General features: G+C 36.0%; 1 protein-coding gene across 3 annotated transcripts in view; it reads right to left on the reverse strand.

Moving 5' to 3' along the window:
* LOC115225708 (glutamate receptor ionotropic, kainate 2-like) overlaps positions 1 to 25,204 on the reverse strand; it is a 1,130,247-nt gene that overhangs the window by 202,230 nt on the left and 902,813 nt on the right. For all 3 annotated transcript variants that reach the window (XM_036499016.1, XM_036499022.1, XM_036499020.1), the window contains one exon: positions 20,835 to 20,939. In XM_036499016.1, the coding sequence (XP_036354909.1) occupies positions 20,835 to 20,939 (105 nt within the window). The remainder of the gene's footprint in view (positions 1 to 20,834; positions 20,940 to 25,204) is intronic.

Here is a 25,204-nt window from a genome sequence, read left to right on the forward strand (position 1 = left end):
CTGTTTTAATGAGCCCCTTGTCATAGATGAAAACCATTGCTAGCATGTACACGTAGTTGTGCTATATTCAGAATAATGTAGACTATTCTTTCTATCTCTAAACTGAATTCTCTCCCTGTTCACTGGCTTATATAACGCATAGTTATTGTATATCATTCATTATAATTATCATTTAAATTACAATTTTTTCGGATCAAGATCATACGACTAAGTTTGAACTATGGGTGTTATTAATTGAAATGACGGTAGATGGCAGATAATAGTAGATAGACGGATAATAAATATCAGCAGTGTTTAGTTAAGCACCTCCAAGTTTTGTGCTCAATCTACCCTTTGACCTGTTTCACCCTTCCAGAAACAATAAAGTAAGAGCCATGGGCCAGGCAAGTCTTCAGGTCGACTGAATCGTCTACACCCATTCCATAGAATGTATAACCTTGTGACACTTGTGATTATGTTGGAAATCAATATTATTATGCATTTCAACTTTTGTATCCTGTGTCCGACGTTCGTACAAGAGTAAATTGTTAAAAATCAATTTTCGTTATTGCTATACTCCAACATCTTCTAACTGTGTTTGTGCGCGTGTTTGTGTGTATGTGTGTGTGCATGAGAGAGAGACAGTGAGAAAGAGAGTGAGAGAGAGAAGAGAGAGAAAATGAGAGGGAGAGAGAGGGAGAAAGAAATAGAAACAGAAAGGTGAAAAATATAGGAGTGAGAGAGAAAGCGATCACGTGTATGGCTGTGCATGCAATGTTATTGATCAATGGGGCTGATATGCTAATTGAGGAATATATTTTTTTTTATTTTAGACTAGTTATGTTTTTCTCTTACACACTGAATTTTTTTTAAATATGAGCTTTCTTTTCCATAGAACAATTCTTTGCTATTCCTGATATGGTGTATCTTACTAGCGTGCTTATGTTTGGTAAATTTTCTTTATTTCATTACTCCTGAAGACCATAGGAGAAGTATTGCCACATTTTAATATTAATATCTGTAAAACCTCCATTTCTCAGTACGTTTCTTGTTTCGTAGATTCATATGTTACCATGAATTTTCTACGTAAAACGGGTAGATGATTTTAAACACCATACGGGCTTCCATAGTCACGTTCTTCAATATTTATTCTTCATCATTCTCTGCAATATGCTCAAGGTTATGGTACTGCCATTTGTTTATATATACTTATGAAGCCCAAGAAAGTTTCAGAAGCACGCGCATTATTTTTCTGGCTTTGATCAGTTGTTATAGTTACTATTGCATAGCATAAAACAATCTCTGACTTAACAGATTTCTGGTTTGAGGATTTGCAAATCTCTCTGTACAGGCTCTTTTTAAGAACGTTGATTTTGTTTCATATATGTATATATATATATATAATATATATATATATATATATATATATAATATATATATATATATATATATATATATATATATATATATATATATATATATATATATATATATATAATATATATATATATGTATATATATATATATATATATATATATATATATATATATATATATATATATATATATATATATATATATATATATGTATGTATGTATGAATATAATTAATAATATCAGGGTAATAAACATTTTAGAAATTTTTTCTAGCGTATAAAAAAATTCATCAATAGATTATATATTATTCATATAAAATACAGTGTACATCTAAACACATTAAGAGGTTTAAATGATTCCTGTGATGGAAACCTCCTTATGTGTTTAAATGTATCTTTTATATATATATATATATATTTATTTATTTATTTATTTATTATATGTGAAAATGCGAGTATGTAAAGTAATACTCTTAAGATTATAAACCTGGAAAAGTACAGGACAAGTTATTACAGCGTCAAATTGGTGGCACAACGTGAGGCAAACCAGTGCCACCGCACAATGAAGATTGACTCGGTGAAACAGACGAGTGAGGACAAATGTCCTCCATAGGAGTAGCAAGGTAACCTTATTTCTAGTTGTGAATCATCTAAGTATCCATCTACCTACTCGCCTGCAGAGTGTTGCCATCATGGCAAAACGCACATGGAATGTTGCATGATAATTCATGTGGATTCCCAGGACATGCACTAATTCTAATTCTGAAATTACACTGCCCCCTGGTCCTATGTATTCCAACTGTAGTCTGTGGGCCGAAAAAAATATTGCTTGAAGCTTATCAGCATTGAACTGCATTTTATTTTCATCAGCTCATTTATATATAGCAGGTAGGTAATTTTGCAGTGTCCTTGACCGCCTAAACTACTTATGTATCATAAGCGTAGCTGGTGTGAGCGGCTGACTGTACGACTGGCGGCAGTCATACAGTCAGCCACTCTCATAGAAAGTTATAAGTTTCTCCTACATCGATGTTCGATAAGCTGAAAAAGTTATTTTGTGGTTTACGATTAGCAACTAGGGTTACTATGTATGGGAATAAAACCCCAAATTGTAGGAGTGGAGCAGATAAATTCCAGGCTACATATGCTTGATCAAATCAGCTGCCAGTTAAAGTGTGAACCCCTAATGACAATGTAACCTTCATCTAGCTAAGGTATCTTCGGCCTGATGAGTAGCTAATGGAGTAACTCTCCTTGAGTGATAATTACTTTCGAGTTTCTGATAAGTAGGAATCATATGTAGCCTGGATTTTACCTGCTCTATTCCCCCAATTTGAATATATATATATATATATATATATATGTGTGTGTGTGTGTGTGTGTGTGTGTGTGTGTGTCTGTGTGTGTTTGAGCGCACGCGTCTATAATACATGTGTATAGGAGTATTTAGCTCTTATGTTAACTTGGTTGTATAACTGCATTGAGTTTTTCGCCTTGGCACCACTTTAACAATATTTTCTCTAGACTTGGTTATCTCTTTGCATTTGGTCTATTATGAAACGCCTACAAACAAAAAATTTAACATTTAAATAGATTGAATTGGATATTCTCTGCTAATGAAGACGTTTTGAGCAATATTTTTATTTGCAGAGTCTGCAGTTTATTTGCAGTGTCGTGATGGTTGTGAGACTGTCACTCTAACTTCTGACGGTCGTTCTAAAAGTATGAGAGTGATGGTATGAATATTGTTCTTGAATCACGACAAGTAAAAATATGCGTGCTAGTACAAAGGAAAAGAAAGGATGTGTGCACGCTCGCATTTTTTGAAGAAGAATTTAGCCTGAATGTTGTTGTACAACCTAGATGGGCAGATATGGTAAGTTTAGTTGATCATATATGCCTGTGTGAAAGTGGCATGAAAGGAAATAGATCCCATGATCAGAGGCCTTTATCAGTCCGACAAGGTCATTGCACCTTGTAAAAGAAAGAATCAGGACACAGTGTGTCTGTGATCGAGATGCTAGAGCATATCTGTGAGAGTTTATTTCTTATATGTAATCAGCTGACGTTGCTCTGTAATGATTAGAGTTATTATACGTCCACAAATTATGGAATTATCGATTTTGTGGTTTTTCATTTTCTTGATTAGTTGCGTTTCGTTATAATTAGATAGCTATAGTATTCATTAGTGCACAGAGAGTTCATATGCTTTGTTCGTCGTTTGCTTTTATCCTTTTAGTTATTTTTCAGATGATATATTTTCAATTTCTGTTTTAATCTATCTACTTTCTTACTAGAATATTCTTGAATATTCTGCATAATTCTTCCCTATAAGTTCTTTATATTTTCATGAAGCATAGCAATTTGTAAAAATTGATTGTGTTTCTACTTGAATCGACTTATCAACCGGTCTTCTCCTACAATTAGTTATATTAGCTGATCCTAATTTCCGGTATTTTCAGTTTTATGATTCTTAGTCACTTTGTAGCTTTCTTAATGTTAATTGGTTATATCGATTTTATAATTGTTGATAATATTGATTTCTACTATTGACACAGGGACAGGCATTTTTGAAGAGATATAGTCGATTAACTCAACACCGTTATAATATTTGTATTTATTTTATCGAATCCGGAAGATTGAAAACAATGCTGACCTTGGCAGCAGTTACAACTTAAAACGTAAAAGTGCATACCTAATTTTAAAAAAAAATCGTTTTATTCATTATCACCATTATTATTATTATTATTATTATTATTATTATTATTATTATTATTATTATTATTATGTTATTATTATTATTATTATTATTATTATTATTATTATTATTATTATTTTGTTCTTGGAAACCTTTCAACTTATTCTTCAAACCATCATTCTACGTTGTTCAAATAATATCGATGATGTACATTTTCTGTTGTAGCAAGTGTATTTGAGTAACTTTCTGTTGCACTAAAGATGTTCATTATAATTGCAATGAACTATTTGTTTATCCTTTTCTCCTTCTATAAATAAGCAATCTATCTTATACAGAGTATATATGTATAACATAATTCGAAGTGTCTAAGTATAATGCAATTCACCATTTAGATAGCGTATAGCTTCGCAAACATCTGTCATAACCAATTTCTGAGTGTTCATTATTAATTTTTCAATTTCAAAATATTTCTTCAATTTCTCTATCTATAGTATATATTTTTTGTAAGTAATACGTCATGTTCTAATATAAAGATATATGCATGTATGTAATATACGTGCGGGTGGGGGCGTATGTGTTAAGATCGTTGTGTATTATTCTTAGAGAACTGCGTTCATTACATTGCAGGTATCGTTAATTGCGTTATTCAGGATATCATGTATGGAAGATAATAGACTCGGAGACTGAAATGCCGTTTATTTTTCTTAGTATTATATCTCCATGCATTTGATCGAACAATCGTAAACATTGCCAGCCTGACATTCAATTTATGATTTCTCCAGTTTCTCTAGCTATATTCTGTATTACGTTCACCATGGGAAATAAATGAATTCTATACAAAAAATCTTAAAATATGACGGCTTTCAATACCTGTCCATTTTTGCTTTGCTGGTATAGCTTTTCTGATACATTTTTCTAGACGTTGCGTTCTTTGATCATACATCTCTACCAGCACTTACATTTGCAATCTGTTAGCAATCATTGGTGTAATACTAACAACATCAACAACAAAACAAGAAAAAATAATTAAATGTCCTGATGCAATATCAGGCAGAGGTTCTCATAGCCTCTGATCTTAATACATTGGAAGTATTAACGTGTATATGTTTTGTCTTGGTGTAAAACGATGGGCTACAACAAATATGCTGCTCAATACCACAGATTTTCTTGTCAGTTGCTTGGCCTCAAATAGTTGAGCATGTCCTTTAGTGGATAACTACATGTGTATTTCTGATTATGAGCAGTAGTAGTATGGGAGCATCATAAACAAGTGTTGAGAGGGACTCCATGGGATTTGAATAATTAACTCCAAGAAAAATTGGTATTTAGTTCATTTATACCTTAAGGGAATCTCTATAGAAGGACCTTTTCAGCGGGTTGCGCGACTCGACCTCAAGAAAATTCTAATTGGACCCACCTGCTAGGTCATGCGTAATTTATCTTCATATATGGGGTCACCATGTCGCACAAAAAATGTTTGCGATGTATGTTCCTGGTGTACCCATATCAGGCGGGTATATTGGGTTTCGTGTAATTGTAACCAAGTGTCACTTTTATGGCGTGCTGCTCTCACTAAATACTACTACTACTACTACTACTACTACTACTACTACTACTACTACTGTTGCTGCTGCAGCTGCTACTACTACTACTACTGGTGTTACTACTATTACAACTAATAATAATAATAACAATAATAGTAATAATAATGGTAATGATGATGATGATGGTGGTGATGATGATGAGGAGGTGGAAGAAGAGGAGGACGACGTTTATGATGATGCTCATGACGAAAATGTTTTTTCTCTAAAACTAGTTATAAAACAAATATATATAATATTTGCTGATATGCATTTCAGTAAAATAGGTTTGAGATAGAATAAAATCATTCAACTCATTCTGTCACTAATCATGCGAAGTAATAATAGTAATAATGATCATGATGATGCTGATGATGAGAATGTTGATGATGGTACGTATTGAATAAATAACAAAGAATTCTGCAAATACAGACAAAAACGGAATCCTATAAAATGAACTCCATCTCCATTCCAAAGGATTCCAATTCTGTCTGATGCTCTTATTTTAAATCAAAATGGTAAGCAGAATAGCAAAATCAGCCATCTATTGTGTACGAAAATCCTTTAGTTTTACACTGCTGATATTCAACAGCTAGAATTACTGCCGCAGACAATATACGAATTTTCTTGAGAAATTCAGATTTTAAAAATGCATCAAATCAATATCGAGATTTTTGTAAATTAATTTAAACCACTAATATGTAATTTATAAGAAGCAGGGAGAAACGTCTTTGAAAACACAGAGCCTTACACATACATAGATCAATTACATGACAGCAGGTACCATACACACAAAAGAAAGAAAGACTAGGAAAATATTTCTAACATATTAGCTTTAAACAAAGCGAACCACAAGAAGAAAAAAAAGATAATAGTAATTAGTACATTAGCTGTCTCAGTAATTCGTGGTTGTTGTAATATTCTCTGATGGGTTGCAAGTAAATGCTTCTGCACGTGCCTAGCTATAGATATACTGATTTCTTATTAATTTTTGCTCCAATCAGAGCCGCGTTTTCACATCTGGAGGTGGTTTGTGTTCCCACCAGTTTTTATTATGGGGGCAAGTCCAGGCTTTTGCAAATTACCGAGTGAAAATATTGTGCAGCTCTGTCATGCCTCTTGAGATACTCTGTTGGCGCAAGAAGACTGCACTAGGAGACAACAAGGTCAATGGTTTCATTTTGTTGTTGACATACACGACATGCTGGGCTACTACCGTTCTTTAATATGTTGGCCTGGTAATTCCTTGTAGGTAGGTATTGATCTTCAGCTGGTATGATAAACCCTTCTGTTTCAGATTTTAAGCCAGAGGCCATTAGCCATTAAGAGTCAGGGCTTTGTCAACATCGTCATTATTCACACTCTTTGGGTATTTGCCGTTGAGAGGTTTTTCTTGCCATTTATCAGTCAAAATATCTAAGGCAGCAGTTTTAGCACGGGATTTCATGCGCTTAGCTTTTTCTGTGCTTTTCTCGTATGTCTAATTCCGAAATTTGTTGTATTTGGAATTCACTCAGATATTCCTTTGCCTGTTTTGTTACTGTGTATGATGCTTTCTTATTTTCATGTTTTGAGACAAGTTTTAACATCCAGTCCTCATTGTTTTCAGGTGGGTGTCTAGGCCAATCGTGGCAATCTTCATTGTTAATGCCAGTTGTAAAAGTCCACGGCCTCCCTCTTTTCTTGGCAGATAAAGTCGTTCTATATCTGCCTTAGGGTGGTGCATTCTATGGATTGTCAACTGTTTTCGTATTTTTCAGTCACGATTACATATTTCAGTAATTGATTAGTTAACGATGTTCAATCTATAAGTCACGACTGGTATGGCTAAGACATTGATCGCTTCGATCCTGTTTCTTGCATTATTATTATCATTATTATTATTATTATTATTATTATTATTATTATTATTATTATTATTATTATTATTGATTGAAGATAGCCTACCTATCGGGGGTTTGTACTGCTTGTGAAGCCACAACAAGGACCTCAGACAGACAGTACGTTACACAATATGCGTGCAGTTCCAAATAATACCGACCTTTGCAATGCATCTAGAATATAGAGTAATTCTAAGGTTTTAAGACTTTTTTTCAGACCGGGTGGTACCGAATCCAATGCTCCAATGACAACTGGGATAACCTTTATATCTGACTCTCCTAGCTGCCACATCTTAACGATCTCAATTCTCAGGTCTCCATATTTATCAACATTTTCTCTTTCTTACATAATGATATGTTGATCTCCTGGCATTACCACGTCAATTATTAGGCACTCTTGTTTGTCCTTCCTAAAGCTTACTGTATCCGGGTTCGGTGCTCTAACACCTTATCATCATGATCATGATCATGACCATCATCATCATCATCATCATCACCATTATTATTTTTATTATTATTATAATGTGAAAAAATATTTCATTCTTATCTACTTAGCAGGGATGGCTCAGTTCCTGCGCTCACGAAGCTTCATCAACGAAAAGGACGTGAAACTTTGGTGATGTAGTTCTTCCGTCTCGAAATACAAGAAATAATCTCAGCATAAGATCAATGAAATGTGGCTTCAGACGGAGCAAAACGTCGGCCACTGCTTTTGCTATAACTTGACGAATAAAGCAATTAAATTATACAAATATTGCAAAATTTTTGACTCAATACCGTACTGTAATACAGCTTTGCAAAACCAATGATCTTATAATTGTTGTTTCTTTCTACAATCTGATCTTGCAACCTTGATTCAAGGGCAACATCAGGCTATTGTTGCTGTGGTAATTACAGTTATGGTTAATTTCTTAGTCATTTCGCGAACAATCATAACTGTCATATCACAAAATATTAGAGAATTTAATAAGATTGCGCTTAAGTAGGATTAACATTTTTCTTTGCCTACAGATATAGCTTTAAAGCATATACGATTGATAGGGTTAAAAGACCTAAACGTTCTGGTATATTAAATAAAATATTAGAAGCGAGAGGTGTCAGCCAAATCACATGCTAATACTTATAAATTATTTTGACGATATTTGAATAAATTTGTATTAAGTTTACGCTTGCATCTCTCTCACTTGTTTGGTCGAATTAACGCTATATTTATATTTGCTTTGCATTATCTAATGTTGATATGATTAGTAATTTGCACCAGGCACAAGGAAACCTCAGTGTTACAAAGGTGACGAATCATGAACACATGACTAAATAACAATTTTGACATATGTGTGTGTGTGTTTAGGTGTGTTTATTTGCGTGTGCCTATACACGAACACACATATATGTATATACTCACGTGTGTATGAATGTATGTGTATGAATACCTGTGTCTGAGTGTGCGAGTACTATGTTGCTGTGATGCTTTCCTAGATTTCCCAGATGCAAAGATACGAACACACCTACTTTTCTTCCTCCTGCTACTTCTAGTATTGCAAATGCTAATGATAACCATGTCTTCTATAGATGCGTTATGTGAAACTTTGGGAATGGGGGCGGTGCTTGTCGATTGCAGTCCATAAATGCTAATTTTTTCATCAACCCCGAAAGGATAGACTGCGAAGATAATCTCGGTGGAATTTGAAGTTAAAAACTAATGGCGGACCCAATGACGCAATGCATTTTATTCGGCGTAATACAGTTTCTGCTAGCTCGCTGCCATCATGCAATAATGGTTTCGATAATAACGGTTTCAAACTTTGGCTTGAGCCAGGAAGTTTTGAGGGGAGGGGACCTGAAAGTATGAAAAGCAAAGTCGACATCGGTAACATTTCAACTTAGATCATAAAGACAGGCGAAATTGCGCTAAGCATTGAGTTTCGAGTGCTATAGTTTCTCCCAATTTAATAATAATGATGGTGATGAGGGTGATGATGTTTATGATAATGATGTTGATGGAATCTCCCATCGAAAACGACGTATGAGAGTTCAGTTTTTGCTAAAAGATGTACACAAATGATTTATGTATAATTTCAAATATATATGCTCAACATTAGCTCACTCCCTCCATCAAGTCAATATTGCCTGTAAAGGTGCACAATTATACCACACTTTGAGATGTCGAAATAATTGCAGAGTAACGTGAAATGAAGAGTTTTGCTCAAGAACATTGTGCGTCGCTAAGCCCAAGATTTGAACCTTAAATGTAGCGACCGTAGTTGCGGCACTTAAACCACTAGGCGACACGCTTCCGCACAATAACAATAATAATAATAATCATAATAAACTTTTCTTTATCAGTCACCAAAAGTTCGCAAGAACGTTGAAGACGATAGAGGATAATACAATGTGGGGTTACATATAAAATGTGTAAATATAAAAGATAGCAAAATAAATTTTAACATCGAAAACTGTCCTAAAAGAAGATATCCTAGGGCTGCTAGCAATGACCCCACAAACCAGGGTCGCCTTGATCACTAGGGCAAGAGATATTTCCACATCGTTCTCATAGCTTTGTCTGGGCGTGTTCATTCGGACTATTCTTGCAACATTCACCAGCTTTTAAGAAAATTGCTGGGAGGTAGCATTTCCCTCTCTACCCTTACTTTCCGTTCGAAGTGAAACTTGAGAAAGTTGATAAGGTCTTAGCCAGAGAGGAAAGTACCTGTGTTCAGTCCTTTCAATATGGTCCAGCACACAATCTCTTTCGCTAAGGCCACCAGACAAAAGAAGCACTTCCTGCTAATCTCATCCAAAAGAAGGGGGTGGCGGGGCGATCATCACAATAGACAGAGTCGATAGCTGGATCCAACTTACACGCGACAGCAGATGTTCGGCATAAACCCATAAGGCAGCAATGCTCGGGCACTGGAAGAGAGCAAGCAAAACAGTTTCATCGCTCTGCGTGCATCTCGGACAGACCAGGCTGACGGCACTTTATTCTTATATAGTTTATCCGTTTATCCAAACCGGTAATAATCGCCGATAGTACTGTCAGACTAAACCTAGTGGAAATTACCTGTAGGTGTCGACTCGGAAGTCCTCCCAATCTGACCCTTTAATTCTCGTTGATGATTAGAGTTTCCCCGAGAAGATTATCGCAATTCTCCACCACTATCGAAGAACTTACCCCAACCACATTGCCCCACTGACAGAAGACAGTGAGTGCCTGATCACACAAAATGAACCGCGGGCCCTGCTTCAGTCTACGCTTGATACAGGACTGCAACCCAGTTAAAGTTCAAAGTTCGATCTAATCGACTTAGCCTCTCCTTCTAAATAGCTGGCATTGTGGCAAAATTTGAAACCATTATTAATCAAATGACTTGGACGACGAATTAGAATCGTTGAAGTATTGAGCAAAACATCAACGTCGTCGTCGTCGTCATTATTATTGTTATTATTATTATTGAGGGCGATGCTGGGGTAGATACAAATATACGGAGCCTAATACACCCATTATGATCACCCGCAATTTCAAGCAAATCGATCCAAAACAACTACCACTTCGTTAAAGAGCATATACGTTTGACGGCGTTAAACGATTCAAAATGTTCTGGTGAATTAAACAAAATATTAGAAGCCAGATGTGTCAGCAAAACCACATGCTAATACTTATAAATTATTTTGACGATATTTGAATAAATTTGTATTAATTTTACGCTTCCATCTCTCTCACTTGTTCGGTCGAATTAACGCTGTATTTTAGTTTTGCCTTATATTATATAATATTGATATAATTAGTAATTTTCATTATGCACAAGGAAACTACAGTGTTACAAAGGTGATGAATTACGAACACATGACTAAATAACAATCTTGTCGTGTGTGTGTGTGTGTGTACGAACACATATTTGTGACACTTCTTTAACCTATTTAAAATCTGTGTTCAACTTGCGCAGAGATTAAATTTACATTTCAACCGCTCGGAACCGACATATTGAGGTAGCTGTTAAACACTTAACGAGATAATAAGCTCTTCTCTGTCTAATAATTCGGTCCTGATGCCTGTATAAGAAACAGCGATTGATAAATCGCTGTTAAAAGATAATAAGCTATTCCCCGTCTAAAAATTTCATTCCTGGTGCCTATATAAGGAACAATGACTTATGTAACTGTATCGATTTATTCTGTCGTCGTCGAGTTGAAAACTTAAAGTTGTGTTGTAACTCTGAATGATTTGACAAAATTCAGAGCTTGTTCGAGTTAAATTCAATAATGTACGACTTCCAATAATTTGAGGTAACATGGATTTTCCATTTGCACAACAATGTTAAAACTTTAGGTTTTGTACAATTCTGTTTTATTCATAGACATGTTTCGCTTTCATAAAAAAAAAAATTGTGTTCATATGACAAAGCTAATGTCTTGCTCAAAATTATATTCATTAGAATAGCGCCCAGGTTTCTTTGTTACCTCCTCGTCATTATAAAATTCTAATGAGCGACAGAAGATGACGTCACTTTTATTCCAGAAAATGCAATATCGGTTGAGTCATATTTTCTTTTAACTTAGTGAGCGATAACACGTATATTCTTTTATCTTCTAGTAATTTATATAATAATGCAATTATAGCTCCCCATAAACTAAAGTACCAAGCAGTACTGGAGACAACAATATTTACTAAACCACTTTGCATAAATGCTGCTGAGATAAACTTTGCCTTTCAATATTTCGGTATCGAAAGGCGGTGAGCTGGCAGAAACGTTAGCACGCCGTTTGACGTCGGTTGTGTTTTTTTACGCTCGTAAAATTCGGTAAAAAAGAACAAAAAGAATTGTTGTTGTTGTAGAAATTTTGAACGTCGTTGATGCGGTTTCGCGTTTCGCTGGTTCTGCGCGTTACACTTTTTCTGTTCGGGCGGCCGTTTTCGGTTTGTCAGACAGAAGGAAATGGACTATGAGTCCCTATCAGACTTGTCCACGACTGATGAGGAACTGGAACAGGCAGTGAGAATGAAGCTGGGTTATACCTATGCCGGAGTGACCAAGAAGGCGGAAGAGAAAGGGGTGGACTTGGCCAAGCTGCCAAGTTACCAGAAATATATGAAGAAGGACAGCGGTGAGGTCGAAATAGCACCGACACCCAAGAGAAAAGAATGGTACGATAAAAGGACCATCATATACAGGGTGTTCGCAAGCGAAAGGAAGAAGATAGAAGTTGTAAACATGGAGTGGATAGAGGAGGCGCTAAGAAGAACGGAAGAGGAGATTAATTTTCTGACTCGAGGATCAAAGTATGGTACTGTAGTGGTACAGTTTAAAAGTGAGAATGCAGCAAGGAAGATGGCGGCGAAGGCGGTGAAATCCGAAAAGGTAACACTTTTGCCTACGTATCTAAAAAGAAAAATTACTAGAGTAAGGGTGGAGGGACTGCCCCCAAACGTTGAGGCCGAGTGGATTGTGGCGGATGTGATCAGCGGCCACGTGGAGGAAGTAGATATTCTCCATGCCTCGGTTAAGACCGAGGGCTGGAGAGGCGTAACAGTGGAACTGAACGTGCAGGCAGAGAACGAGGTACTGGTGGACCTGGCGGAAAGCATCAAATTGGGAGACGTGATCATGAGAGTGTGGGTGGAGGGCAGAGCTCCACGTTGTTACAAGTGTGGCCTGAGGGGTCACATAAGAGCTTACTGCCCTCCCCCAGTGAAAGAAATGGATTCCGAACCACAGAGAGAGGAGCAGAAACCAGAGGAGAAGGAGACAGTAGAAGAGGAAGAGAATACACAGGAATGGAAAGAAGCTGGGAAGAAGAGGAAGAGGATAATAAGAGGAAAAGAAAATAACATAGAACACCAATCCACCCCAAAACCACCCATACCCTCTGAGTCCCACCCTTTCCCTGCAGACAGTGAACCCACCCGCTCCCCTCCAACAAGAAAACAAAAGAAAAAAAATAATACAGACAGACAAGAGATTGAAATCGAACCCAGGCCGAACATTTGTACTATGACAGAACAGAAAGAAGTTAAAAGGCTAATGGAAGAGTATAAATGGTATGAAGTTGGTGAGACTAGGTATGCTGTGATTGAAAAGAAGAGAATAGATGAGTTTATGGTGAGGTGTGAAAGGGAGAATTGGGAGGTGAAAGATATAAGAATGAATTCGTGGAAAATATGGAGGAGTATTTCGGAGTAAGAATAGATATGGAAGGTATTCGTATTGGGAATGAACATTCAAGTGACGGTGAAAACCAAAGGACAGGAAAGTGATGCTAACGGATGGGGCCTTTAGTATCGCTTTCATATTATCATTTTTTCATGTACTAATTCATCCTTCATAAATTTAATTATAATGTTCTATGTCCCCATGTCTTGTGGTGTCCCCTCTGTGTCGCCCCTGGTGGGTAATAAAGAAAGAAGAAACTTTAGCACGCTGGGCGAAATGCTTAGCGGTCTTACCCAATGGGGTCGATGTTCAAATTCCACCGAGATCGATTTTGCCTTTTATCTTTTCGGGGTCAATAAATTAAGTACCAGTTACGCACTGGCATCGATGTAATCGACTTAATCCCTTTGTTTGTCCTTGTTTGTCCCCTCTATGTTTAGCCCCTTGTGGGCAATAAAGAAATAAGAAACGTTAGTACGCTGGGCGAAATGCCTTGCAGTCTTACGTCTGTCTTTACGTTTTGAGTTCAAATTTCACCGAGATCGACTTTGCCTTTCATCCTTTCGGGGTCGATAGATTAAGTACCAGCTGCGTACTGGAGTCGATCTAATCGACTGTCCCAGTCTCCTAAATTTCAGGCGTTGTGCCTATAGTAGAAAACAGTATTTCGGTGTCAATAAAAGGAAGTACCAGTAAAGTATTGTGATTAATCTCTCATTCCTGCAAATTGTTGATCTTGAGCCACAATTCAGATTATCATGGTTACTGTTAAGGCAGCAAAATGACAATATTTAGAGCTTTACCGAAGAATGACATGTGATATTTTTTTCTGGCCTTTTAATGTTTAGTTCAATACCCGTCAATACATTTTTACCTTCATCATTTGAGGCTGATAAAATAGAGGACCGGTCAGTTATTGCGACTGATGACGTCGACTAAACCAGTCCCCGGAAAATGTTGGTATTTGAGAACTGTAATAGAAACTATTACTAGAACCACCAAAACAACTAATATACCACTACTGCTGCTACCCTCCCACAACCACCACCACCACCGCTAGTACTACTTTTACTACTGCTGCTGCCACTACTGCTACTACTCATACTACTACTGCTGCTGCTGCTAATACTTCAACTACTACTACAGCAACTGTCACTACTATTATTACTACTACATATGCCACTGCTACACCTTTTTCTACTACTACTACTACTACTACTACTACAGCTGCCACTGCTACACCTGTTTCTACTACTACTACTACTACTACATCTGCCACTACTACTACTATTACTACTACAACTGCCACTACTACAACTGCCACTACTACTACTGCCACTACTACCACTACTACTACTACTACTACTGCCACTACTACTACTACTACTACTACTACTAATACTACAACTGCTGCCACTACTACTACTACTACTACTACTCCTTCTTCTTCCGCCTGCGACCGCCTGCTGCTGCTGCTGCCGCTGCTGTTATTGTTATTAACATTCATATTAACCATTTTTCATATATCCGGGTAACGTAGTTTATTGACACGACTGCGTATAGTAATTTCTTTACGGCGCCAGCATGATGAAAGCTAATGTTGACATCATCTTTTAAGCTAAATTCTTCTTGAGACATAATGCCTCTGACATATAATATGCGTCATTATGAAATTAGATGCAATTACTGAAGCTCGATATGTTCTTGCGAACAAAGCAATGATTATGGGAGATTTATAATCGAATTAGGAATGTACAATGAGATTATTCATTCGTTCTCCAAAGGCTTTAACGAATTTACAATTTTTGTTTTGAGAATTGCATACGACGGTTTTTGTGAAGAGAGGATTGAATCGATATCAGCTAATGACTGGTACTCGATGAGCCTAACGCAACTTTTGAATATGGAACTTACTGCAATGAAACGCAGTAGTGGTTTGAAATTTTAGCACAGGCTCAACAGTATTACAGATGAGGGGGATCAATTACATTGACCCCCGCAGTACTAAACTAATACTTATTTTATCCACCTCGAAGGAATGAAGGAAGACCTCCGTGAAATTTGAACTCAGTTTGTAAATCCAGAAAAAATGAAGCTAAGCATTTTGATCGCCGTAGTAACCGTACTGTCAGCTCATTGCTTTTATTGGCCACAAGAGCCGTAACATCAGTTACGATAATGCAAATAATAAAGACTTTGGTTATTCGCGCACGCAAATATGAATAAAATGAATAACGATAAACTAAAAACAATTACTACTATTAGTAGCAGTAATTTCAAATTTTGGCAAAAGGCTAGCAACTTCGGTGGAGGGGCTAATTCGATTACACTGACCCCAGTACTCAGCGGGTTCTTTTTGTCGATCCCTAAAGGATGAAAGGTAAATTCAACATCGTCAGAATTTTCACTCAGAATTTGTAGACGGAGGAAATGCCGCTAAGCATTTGTGCCTGGTGCGCTAGCGATTCTGCCAGCTCAACGCCTTAATAGTTTTTATGTTAACAAATAGTTTCAGTGAAAATGATAGTCTATTCCGCGACCCCCTTACTTTACGTTCGTAGCTATCGATTCCAGTTCGTGACTAGTACTTGCTGTTATCGACATCGGGAAGAAGGAAGATAAATCTCACTTAGTTGTGAACTCAGAACATAAATACCAGCATGAAATGATGCCAGACATTCTCTCTGTTGCTCTAACTTATGAATATATTAGTAATATTTTAACAAGACTCACTAGTTTCGATAAGATTTTCTCATAGTCATTTTAAATCACAACAGAGACCTGAAGTGATAAAGTAAAAAGTTAACAAATGAATACAAAAGTCTCATACAGAAAAAATTAACAAACTTATACAAATGTTTCCTGCAGTTATGTCTGTCACCAATAATTCTATGTATTTTACACCATTATATTACTTTCAATATATAAAATATATTGCTTTGTAGTTTTCTCTGTACTTCTGCATGTGAAGACAATGATTATTTAGCCAAAAAATAATATGATTAAGTTTTTCCTATTTTGCACAAGAAAAAAATTGCCTGGATTGCTTACTTTCAGCAGATGTTAATATACGACCAAACACTGATGTAAGCAATGAAATAACTCATAAATTGATAATAATATGACAAAAACAGCATATACAATTGTTTTATAGCTGTTTTTACGAACTGCATACCGAAGTATACAGTTCATCCTCACAACAAAGATGCGTGAAAAGTATGGAATACAATAACCGATAAAAATATACAAAAATATATAGACACATATACAAATACATCAATATATGCGTGCGTGTGTGGGTTGTGTGAGTGTCCGTGAGTATTTGTCTGTCTGCATGTCTACATACTTGCGTGTTTGTATATACATATATACATACATACATACATACATACACATATATATATATATATATATATATATATAATATATATATATATATATATATATATATATATATATGCATGTATTACTTTTAAAACGAAAATGCTAATAGTAACTTCGCGGATTCGGCTTCTTCGAAGTCGAGGAAGCAGAAAATTCAAATCATTCTCAAACTTCAAACTTCTTGTAAGAGTTTAATACACATGTACTCTGCTGAACTGACTTGTGTAGGCCTTCAGTGAAAGTTTAAATTGCTTTTATGTATTACTTGATGTAAAACATATATATATATATATATATATAATATATATATATATATATATATATATATGAGCACATATACGCACAGGCCTGACTGCGTGGTAACAAGCTTGCTTCCCAGCCATATGGTCCCGGGTTCAGTACCACTGCGTGGCACCTTGACTACTATCATGGCTTCGGGCCGACTAAAGACTTGTGAGCGGATTAGGTAGAATGACACAGAAAGAAGCCTATCGTATATATATATGTGTGTGTGTGTTGTTTGTGTGTGTGTTGTGTGTGTTTTCCACCACCACAGCTTGAGAACAGGTGTAGGTATTTTTCCGTTGCCGTAATATAGCGGTTCGTCAAAAAAATACTGTTAGAATAAGTTCCAGTCTATGAGGAAAAAGTTCTAGCGTCGATTTCTTCGATTAAAAACCTCTTCAGTTGGTGCCCCAGAATGGCCGCAGTCAAAATAACTGAAACAACTAACAAATAAAAGATATTTATATACGACACACAAAGTGTTCCAAATATTTAAAATCACTGGTCGTGCAGCAGCATATTCGCAGCTTTCGAACTGCATCTCCTATAAGAATAATAGAGTATATATAACTTTTACAGTATTGAAAATCAGCACGTTTTCAACGGGTTTTCTTATAAGACTGACAAAGGTAGTTGAGTTTAACCCTAGGCGCTAAGAGTCGTTGATGAGGATGAAATCGTGATCTAACCATATATATACACATTTATTGAATCAGGTACATAAAAATAACTTCAGTTGCTTCTGGGTTAGAGCGGTGTGTCCGCATTTGTATACAGAATGTAACTGCAACGACGTATGAGGGTTCGGCAATTTCTTGCCGAATAGTCAAGTATTTTTTGAGCTCGTAAATTTTTGGTAGTTTCTTTTTACTCAAACGGGTATAATATTATTTTGGACATTTGTATTGTAGTCACTTAAACTGAACCTATTTGGTAAGCAAAATTTTCTTGACTAAAATATTCCGGCTTTTTGGGGCAAATTTTAATTTTAATTTTATAGCGTACTTTTTTGGCACGTTATTGTTTACATTTTCTAAACATGGCCTCCAGCCATAAAGAGGGCTACGCCCCCCAAACTGAACTATAGAAATCAAGATTTTCTGTACACACCACCTGACGTTCCACCTCACATAAATATGCTCAGCGTAACTAACAACACCTTCATTGATTGAAAAGAAAACCACCCCATTCGGGTGGGTAATCTTCAAAGAGCAATAATCAATATTTTATACAAAAACTTGATCGTGGAAATTCCCACAGACACCCAGAAAATGAGAAAATCAACTCATTTTCACCGCAGCACCAAAAGTAAGAAGTGCATCATTTTTTTGGTTTTGCCCAAGTTAAGTTGTTTAGACGTGCGTGTCCTGGGTTCGCTTTGAAGGCAACGACGCTTTCTGAACGACCACAGTTCACGGGATTTGCACTTGCAAAAGAGGTTCTGTGGATGTTTTAACGGGTGAAAGTTTTAACAACAAGCACCTTTCTCACCGGCGGTGGTTTAATTAATTAGTTCAGGTTCCACTTGAAAAAGAAATGGGGGTTGGAGTGGGAGGAGCTCCCCTCGTGCAAATTTAAGGAAAGATGGGTAAAAGTTGCACGAATGTTTAGAATGAATGGATCTAACTTGGGCATAAACTTTTAGTCTTTTGCCTTAGCGATCAGGGTTTCACGTGGCTTGTGGGGTTTCCCCGACCAACCCAGAATACCACACTTTTGAGTACCACTGTTGTTTTTATGTTTCCACCTGAAATGTTTAGCCTCTTACCATTGTTAAAAGTGTGTACACACATTTATGTATGACCCCAACCATATGTCCTGTATTGTCCCTCTATGTTAGGTTCTAGTGGCTAATAAAGGAAAGAATATCTTGCCGAACAACGACAAAGATGATTTGTTTATAGTGATCAAATGGCCGTGTACACATAAGCTCACTCCCTCCATCGAATCAACATTATCTGTATGGGTGCATCATGTGCCACATGCCAGATGAAATGTCCGCAGAGCAATGTGAAATAAAGGGGTTTATTCAGGAGCTCAGCTCCAAGACCGGTCTGAGAATCGAACCCTCAATCATGAGTGCAACAACCTAACCACTATGCAATCCGCCTTTCTGTTGAAGAGATGAGGCTCGAAATGTAAAAGACTTTTTCATTTTTCATTTTCTCGAGCGTCGAACTAATATACTTGTTTGTTGTTCATACAACTGTCTTAATCTTTTGTTTTTCTATAAGTTTCATCTCTCTCTCTCTCTCTCTCTCTCTCTCTCTCTCTCTCTCTCTCTCTGAATATATATATATATATATAATATATATATATATATATATATATATGTAATATTATCAGTATTCATGCAAACCAGGTACTACAGTAGTAAAGTACCAAATTCGAGTTGGTGATATCGTTATCATTACAAACTATATTTGAAAATTGAATAAAGTAGACACAGATTTATACACCGATTGTGCTTACAATCACAAATGGTCGTCTGAATATACATTGAATCATCAGGGTTCCACATGGGTAGAAACACTGCACCCATTTCCCTGCACTCAATAGACTCCAGATACAAGCGAACCGCAGGTTCCAAGTTAGGTGAATTATTAAAAGATGGACAATTATTAACAGATGGACAATGGTTCACTGCAGTTGTTTCAGACGTGTTTTGTTTTTCATTGACGATTAAAAGTGATACATCATGCAAAAACCTCGTTTTTCCTCATGTGAATACATGCATGAATTTAACATTTGGAACCTCTCAATAACAAGTCAGAAGTGCCAGTAGATTAAAAATAGTACTTTTGACTTCTTATTGAGATGTTAAAAATATTTTATTCTAACATGTATTCATGTAATAAAGACATTCTTTTTTGTTTTGCGTGATGTAACACTATTCATCAATAAAACACACACACACACACACTCACACATACATAGCTTCGAAACTAGGAAACTTATATTGTGTTCCTAGATTTTGTCAAGTAACATTTTGAAAAATGCATACCTCTTCCATTAGGATAAACATTCGTTTATTTTCTCCTATTTTTAGACCTACTCGTTTACCTCTAAGTGAGGAGTAGGGAAGCTTTTCTTCACACAGTGTTTTGGGATTAATTTGCATATGAGTGCAAATTTCAGAAAACGCTCGTTCAGAAATTGTTATGTTGTTTCCCAAGAAATAAACAAAACACACACACAAACGCGCGCGCGTAAACACACTCTCTCGAAATTGTCGATGTTTACTTTTCATTACCAGCAGCTGCATATACGAATGAATTATGTGTGCACACATACACATATACACATATACATATAAACATACATGCATATATGTGCATATGTGTGCAGGCACACCTGTACGAATGCGTGTATATTTAAATTACATATATATAGACACACTCATATATATACAGAAACATAATTTTTCTATTATTACTTACATAACAACCTATAAAAATCTATTATGCAACCAGTGAAGCTAAAGTAAATAAAATATAGCTTACCTTGTCAAATCCAATCTTGGAGAGTTCTAAAATATCGAGGTCAATATCAGTTCGGAGACCCCGGTCATCATAACGTATTCTCCCTGTCAAACCCTCTATGTTAACCTGCAAAAATAGATTAATGAAAGAATAAATGAATGAATGAATAGATGAATATAGGATATGGTGCAGAGGTAAGCTCTCAAGAGGCGCTTCTCTCTAAAAGAAGCAATAAAGTTATCGCTCTCATACTAAATATTGTGAGCTAACGACGTGAACACAGCAGAATAATTATGTGAAGCAAGAACTCTGATCAAGTAAGGTTGGTTTCTCAATATATTATTGAATTTAAATGATTGAATAATAGAATACTGTGGTTACTGCCCACATAGTTTCATTCCTTGTATATTTCAGTCATTCCTCTAATGACATCCTAGAAAACAAATCTAAACGCCCCTCAGCTATTGTCAGTCTCGGACATTCGCCAAGTAATTACTCCTACAACAATGATAGCACACCGTCCATCCGAACACAAAAGCTTATGCATACACATGTATATTCACCAACATATACACACACACACACACACGCTCGCATATACATATGCGCGCGCACACATACACACACGCATTCATACGCACGCGCAAACACACGTTCGATGAAACTCATGTACAATCAATATAATTTACAAGTATATATATATATAGAATATATATATATATATATATTATATATATATATATATATATATATATATATATATATGTGTGTGTGTGTGTGTGTGTGTGTGTGTGTGTATAGAATATTTTATTTTGAATATATTCATTATTCATTGTGAAACAATTTGTTTTCTGCAAGTTGTGCACTATAAATACATGCATAGATACGTATCATACGTACGTACTGTGAATAAAGATAGAGCAACACGAGAATATTATGCTAGAAAAGTACGGCAGTCGGAACACACCTCGTACAAGATAATCTCCCACAATGTATTTGCACTGCCAGTGCTGATACCAGCATTTGGGGTACTTTACTGCCCTGTCGAAGAAATTCACTCCTAGGCGTTAAAACACACAAATAATGACATCAGCTGGAGAAATCTACAAAAGTAGTGATATCGACGCACGTACCGAAGAGGAGATAGCAATATTAATTTCAGATTGTAGCACATACCCAGCAATTTCGTGGGAGGGGTAAGTCGATTTCGCTGACTTCAGTGTTCCATTGGTACTCATGTCATTGATCTCAAAAGGATGAAAGGCAAAATCGACCATGGCTGAATTTAAACTCAGAACGTAAAGGCGGACGAAATGCTGCTAAGCATTTCTCCCGGCATGCGAACGATTGTGCCAACTCGTCGCCTTAAAGAAAACAATCACATTGGTATTAAGTGAAGCCTCTCTTACACTCGTCTCCACTACAGCATTTCCTATTTGGACTGGCTATGAATGTTAAATCTAAGAACAGGATACTGATACGAAATACCTTATAAACAAAACAGACAACGAAGACCTTGGAGTTCCAACATGCAACCGAAAATGTTTACGTCATATTTCTTATTTCATTATTGCCCACAAGGGGCTAAACACAGAGGGGACAAACAAGGACAGACAAAGGGATGAAGTCGACTACATCGAACCTTTGCATAACTGGTACTTAATTTATCGACCCCGAATGGATGAAAGTCAAATTCGACCTCGGCGGAATTTGAACTCAGAACGTAACAGCAGACGAAATACTTATTTCTTTACTACCCACAAGATGCTAAGCACAGAGGGGACAAACAAGGACAGATAAACGGGTTAATCCGATTACATCGACCCCAGTGTGTAACTGGTACTTATTTAATCGACCCCGAAAGGATGAAAGGCAAAGTCCACCTCGGCGGAATTTGAACTCAAGAAGTAGCGGCAGACGAAATACCGCGAAGTATTTCGCCCGGCGTGTTAACATTTCTGCCAGCTCGCCGCCTTATAGTCATAATTCTATGGAAGACATTACACACGTGACTAGCGGCTGCCCAAAATTGTCGGCAAACTACTACCTCACTATGCGGCACGACGATGTCGCAAAACTATATACAATACTATCTGTAAAAATGACTGTTCTCGAATAAATGTAGAGAATCCCACCGTTATTGAATATATACACAAATATCAACACAAGGTATAGTGGTGGAACATTCCCATCAACACATTTGTTAAGTGTTTGCTTAACAGGCCTGATATTGTTGTACCGTCATAGGCATCAGCTGTCATGCCGATATGAAAATAGATTTCAAAATCAAAAAGAAAAAGGCTAACTATGGAGATATGCTTCCAAACCACTAGCTTTAATGTCCAGATTAGAAATTTAGATTTATATCAATAATAACTGGCGCGCTTAGTTTTGAGAGTAAATGCCTAACTGAAAGGCTAGATAAGTTTGGATTTTCTGAAAAAGAAGTCTCCTAACTAAATTGCACATTGCAAATACAATTTGTTAGTAGAAATGTAGAAATATGCACGACTTTCTACAAGCTCAGAAAGTGACACTGTTTTTTTTGTTTTTCTTATTATTCCAAATATGGAGCATTGTATCTTTGATAGGGACCAGCTCTTTCTTCAGAGGAAGAGTTTAATTAAAAGCAGAGGAGAATATACATACATAAATTCACACATAAACAACCCCCCACACACACATATACATACTTGAAACATGCTCTTCATGTTTGATATTCTTAAGAATGATGCATCTATAAAATAATCACCTTTGTATATTTGAGTGTATCAATCTGCATCTGGTTAATACATGAGAATAAGTAATGCTCCTTTGACAAATAAAGAGCGACACATATCTATAAATCTTCACGTGTTCTTTTAAAATCAATCTTCATCTAAAATATATTAAATTATAAAGAATAACAAGTATTGTGGTCGAAATTTACTTCGCAGATGTTGAATTCGTAAGGTATCAATGTTTCAAATAAAAATTTGATAAAATACAGAGGTTTTTGAGAAGATTTAATATATTTTTCGAATTTTCACTAATGCTATTGTTGTTGTCATTTAGCTTCCGAGTCATCTATGACGCGGTAAACATTATATCAAACGCTCAAACTTATTGACCATACATTTTCACAAGTATTACGCTACTATGCAATTTGATACAATATTTTACTGGTATTTCTATAAGTTCAACAGAAGTTCCGGTGTTGCATTATTACGCTGGTGTTTTAAATTCAGCTTATGTCTTTACATAATAGACTTTCCCTCTTTTATTGAAATATATTTGGAATATCAACCCGCTATGACTAGAAATATCAAACCGCCATGTCAAAAAGTTGCGGAACCGTGTTGTCATGCGCTATGATGAATTTGCTAATGTTGTCTCTACTGAAAAAATATGCATATTCACACTCACTCAAATGTACTCAAACACGTATAAGTATTGAATTATTTCTTGAATAACAAAATATATCCTTTTTAGTTCTCGAATTATTCTTTTATTTGCACTCTTCATATACCAGTCTGAAAGGTTCTTTATAGGTTTTATGTTTTGTAGATGAGTGAGTGAATTGGAAATGAAAGTGTGGGGTTTAGCTACTGTGTGATGTTGTCAGTTTAATTTAGACAACGAAAAGAAAAAGAAACACTCTTTGAGAAAGATATGAACACAGTTAGCTTCGACTGCCTCTCACTACAATTAATAGTATTTGAGATTAGAAGAGCAGGTGATGTATGCGTGTGTCAGGTATACAAAGCTTAGATTCTGACAGTGTGTTTTGTTATTTTGCTCTGCAAAGGCAAACAGAACTACAAAAAAAAAAACATGTCTTGAGTGAATTCAAGTGGGTCGACATTTTGTGGCTAAAAGACTGGACTAAGCGAACATTTTATGAGTGAGAAAATAATGGAAAACGAATGAGTAAGTAATTTAGTGAAAGCGGTACTGTGGTGAGTAAGCTACTCTTAACCACTACAACTTCACTGTATCTGTTAGAATTAACAATTGAATCTCCATCAAATTATAAACCTAATGTGTTAAGAAAGAAATAATAAAGTAAATACTCCAGCAGAGTTTACTTTATAATGGAACAAAAAAAGACATTTTGATCGCGGATTACACGAGGCTGAACAACAATAATAGTAACAAGAATAATAGTAGTGTGTTGCTAACAGCAGATAATGTAACGTCAGATATTGAGAGTATTTTTTAATATATATTTCACTGGAAAAATTCTTGTCACGGAATGCAAATTGTTCAATTTTTTTACAAAGTACCTACATTCGATTTAGACGCCTTCGATATTATTTGACACGGGAAAAATATAAAACTGAAGATATTTAAGAAATATTGGATATCTTTGGCAAAGTAAAATACTCATTACATTAACCCCATAAATTCTA

The sequence above is a fragment of the Octopus sinensis genome, linkage group LG2 (genome assembly GCF_006345805.1).
Source record: "Octopus sinensis linkage group LG2, ASM634580v1, whole genome shotgun sequence".
Classification (NCBI taxonomy): domain Eukaryota; kingdom Metazoa; phylum Mollusca; class Cephalopoda; order Octopoda; family Octopodidae; genus Octopus; species Octopus sinensis.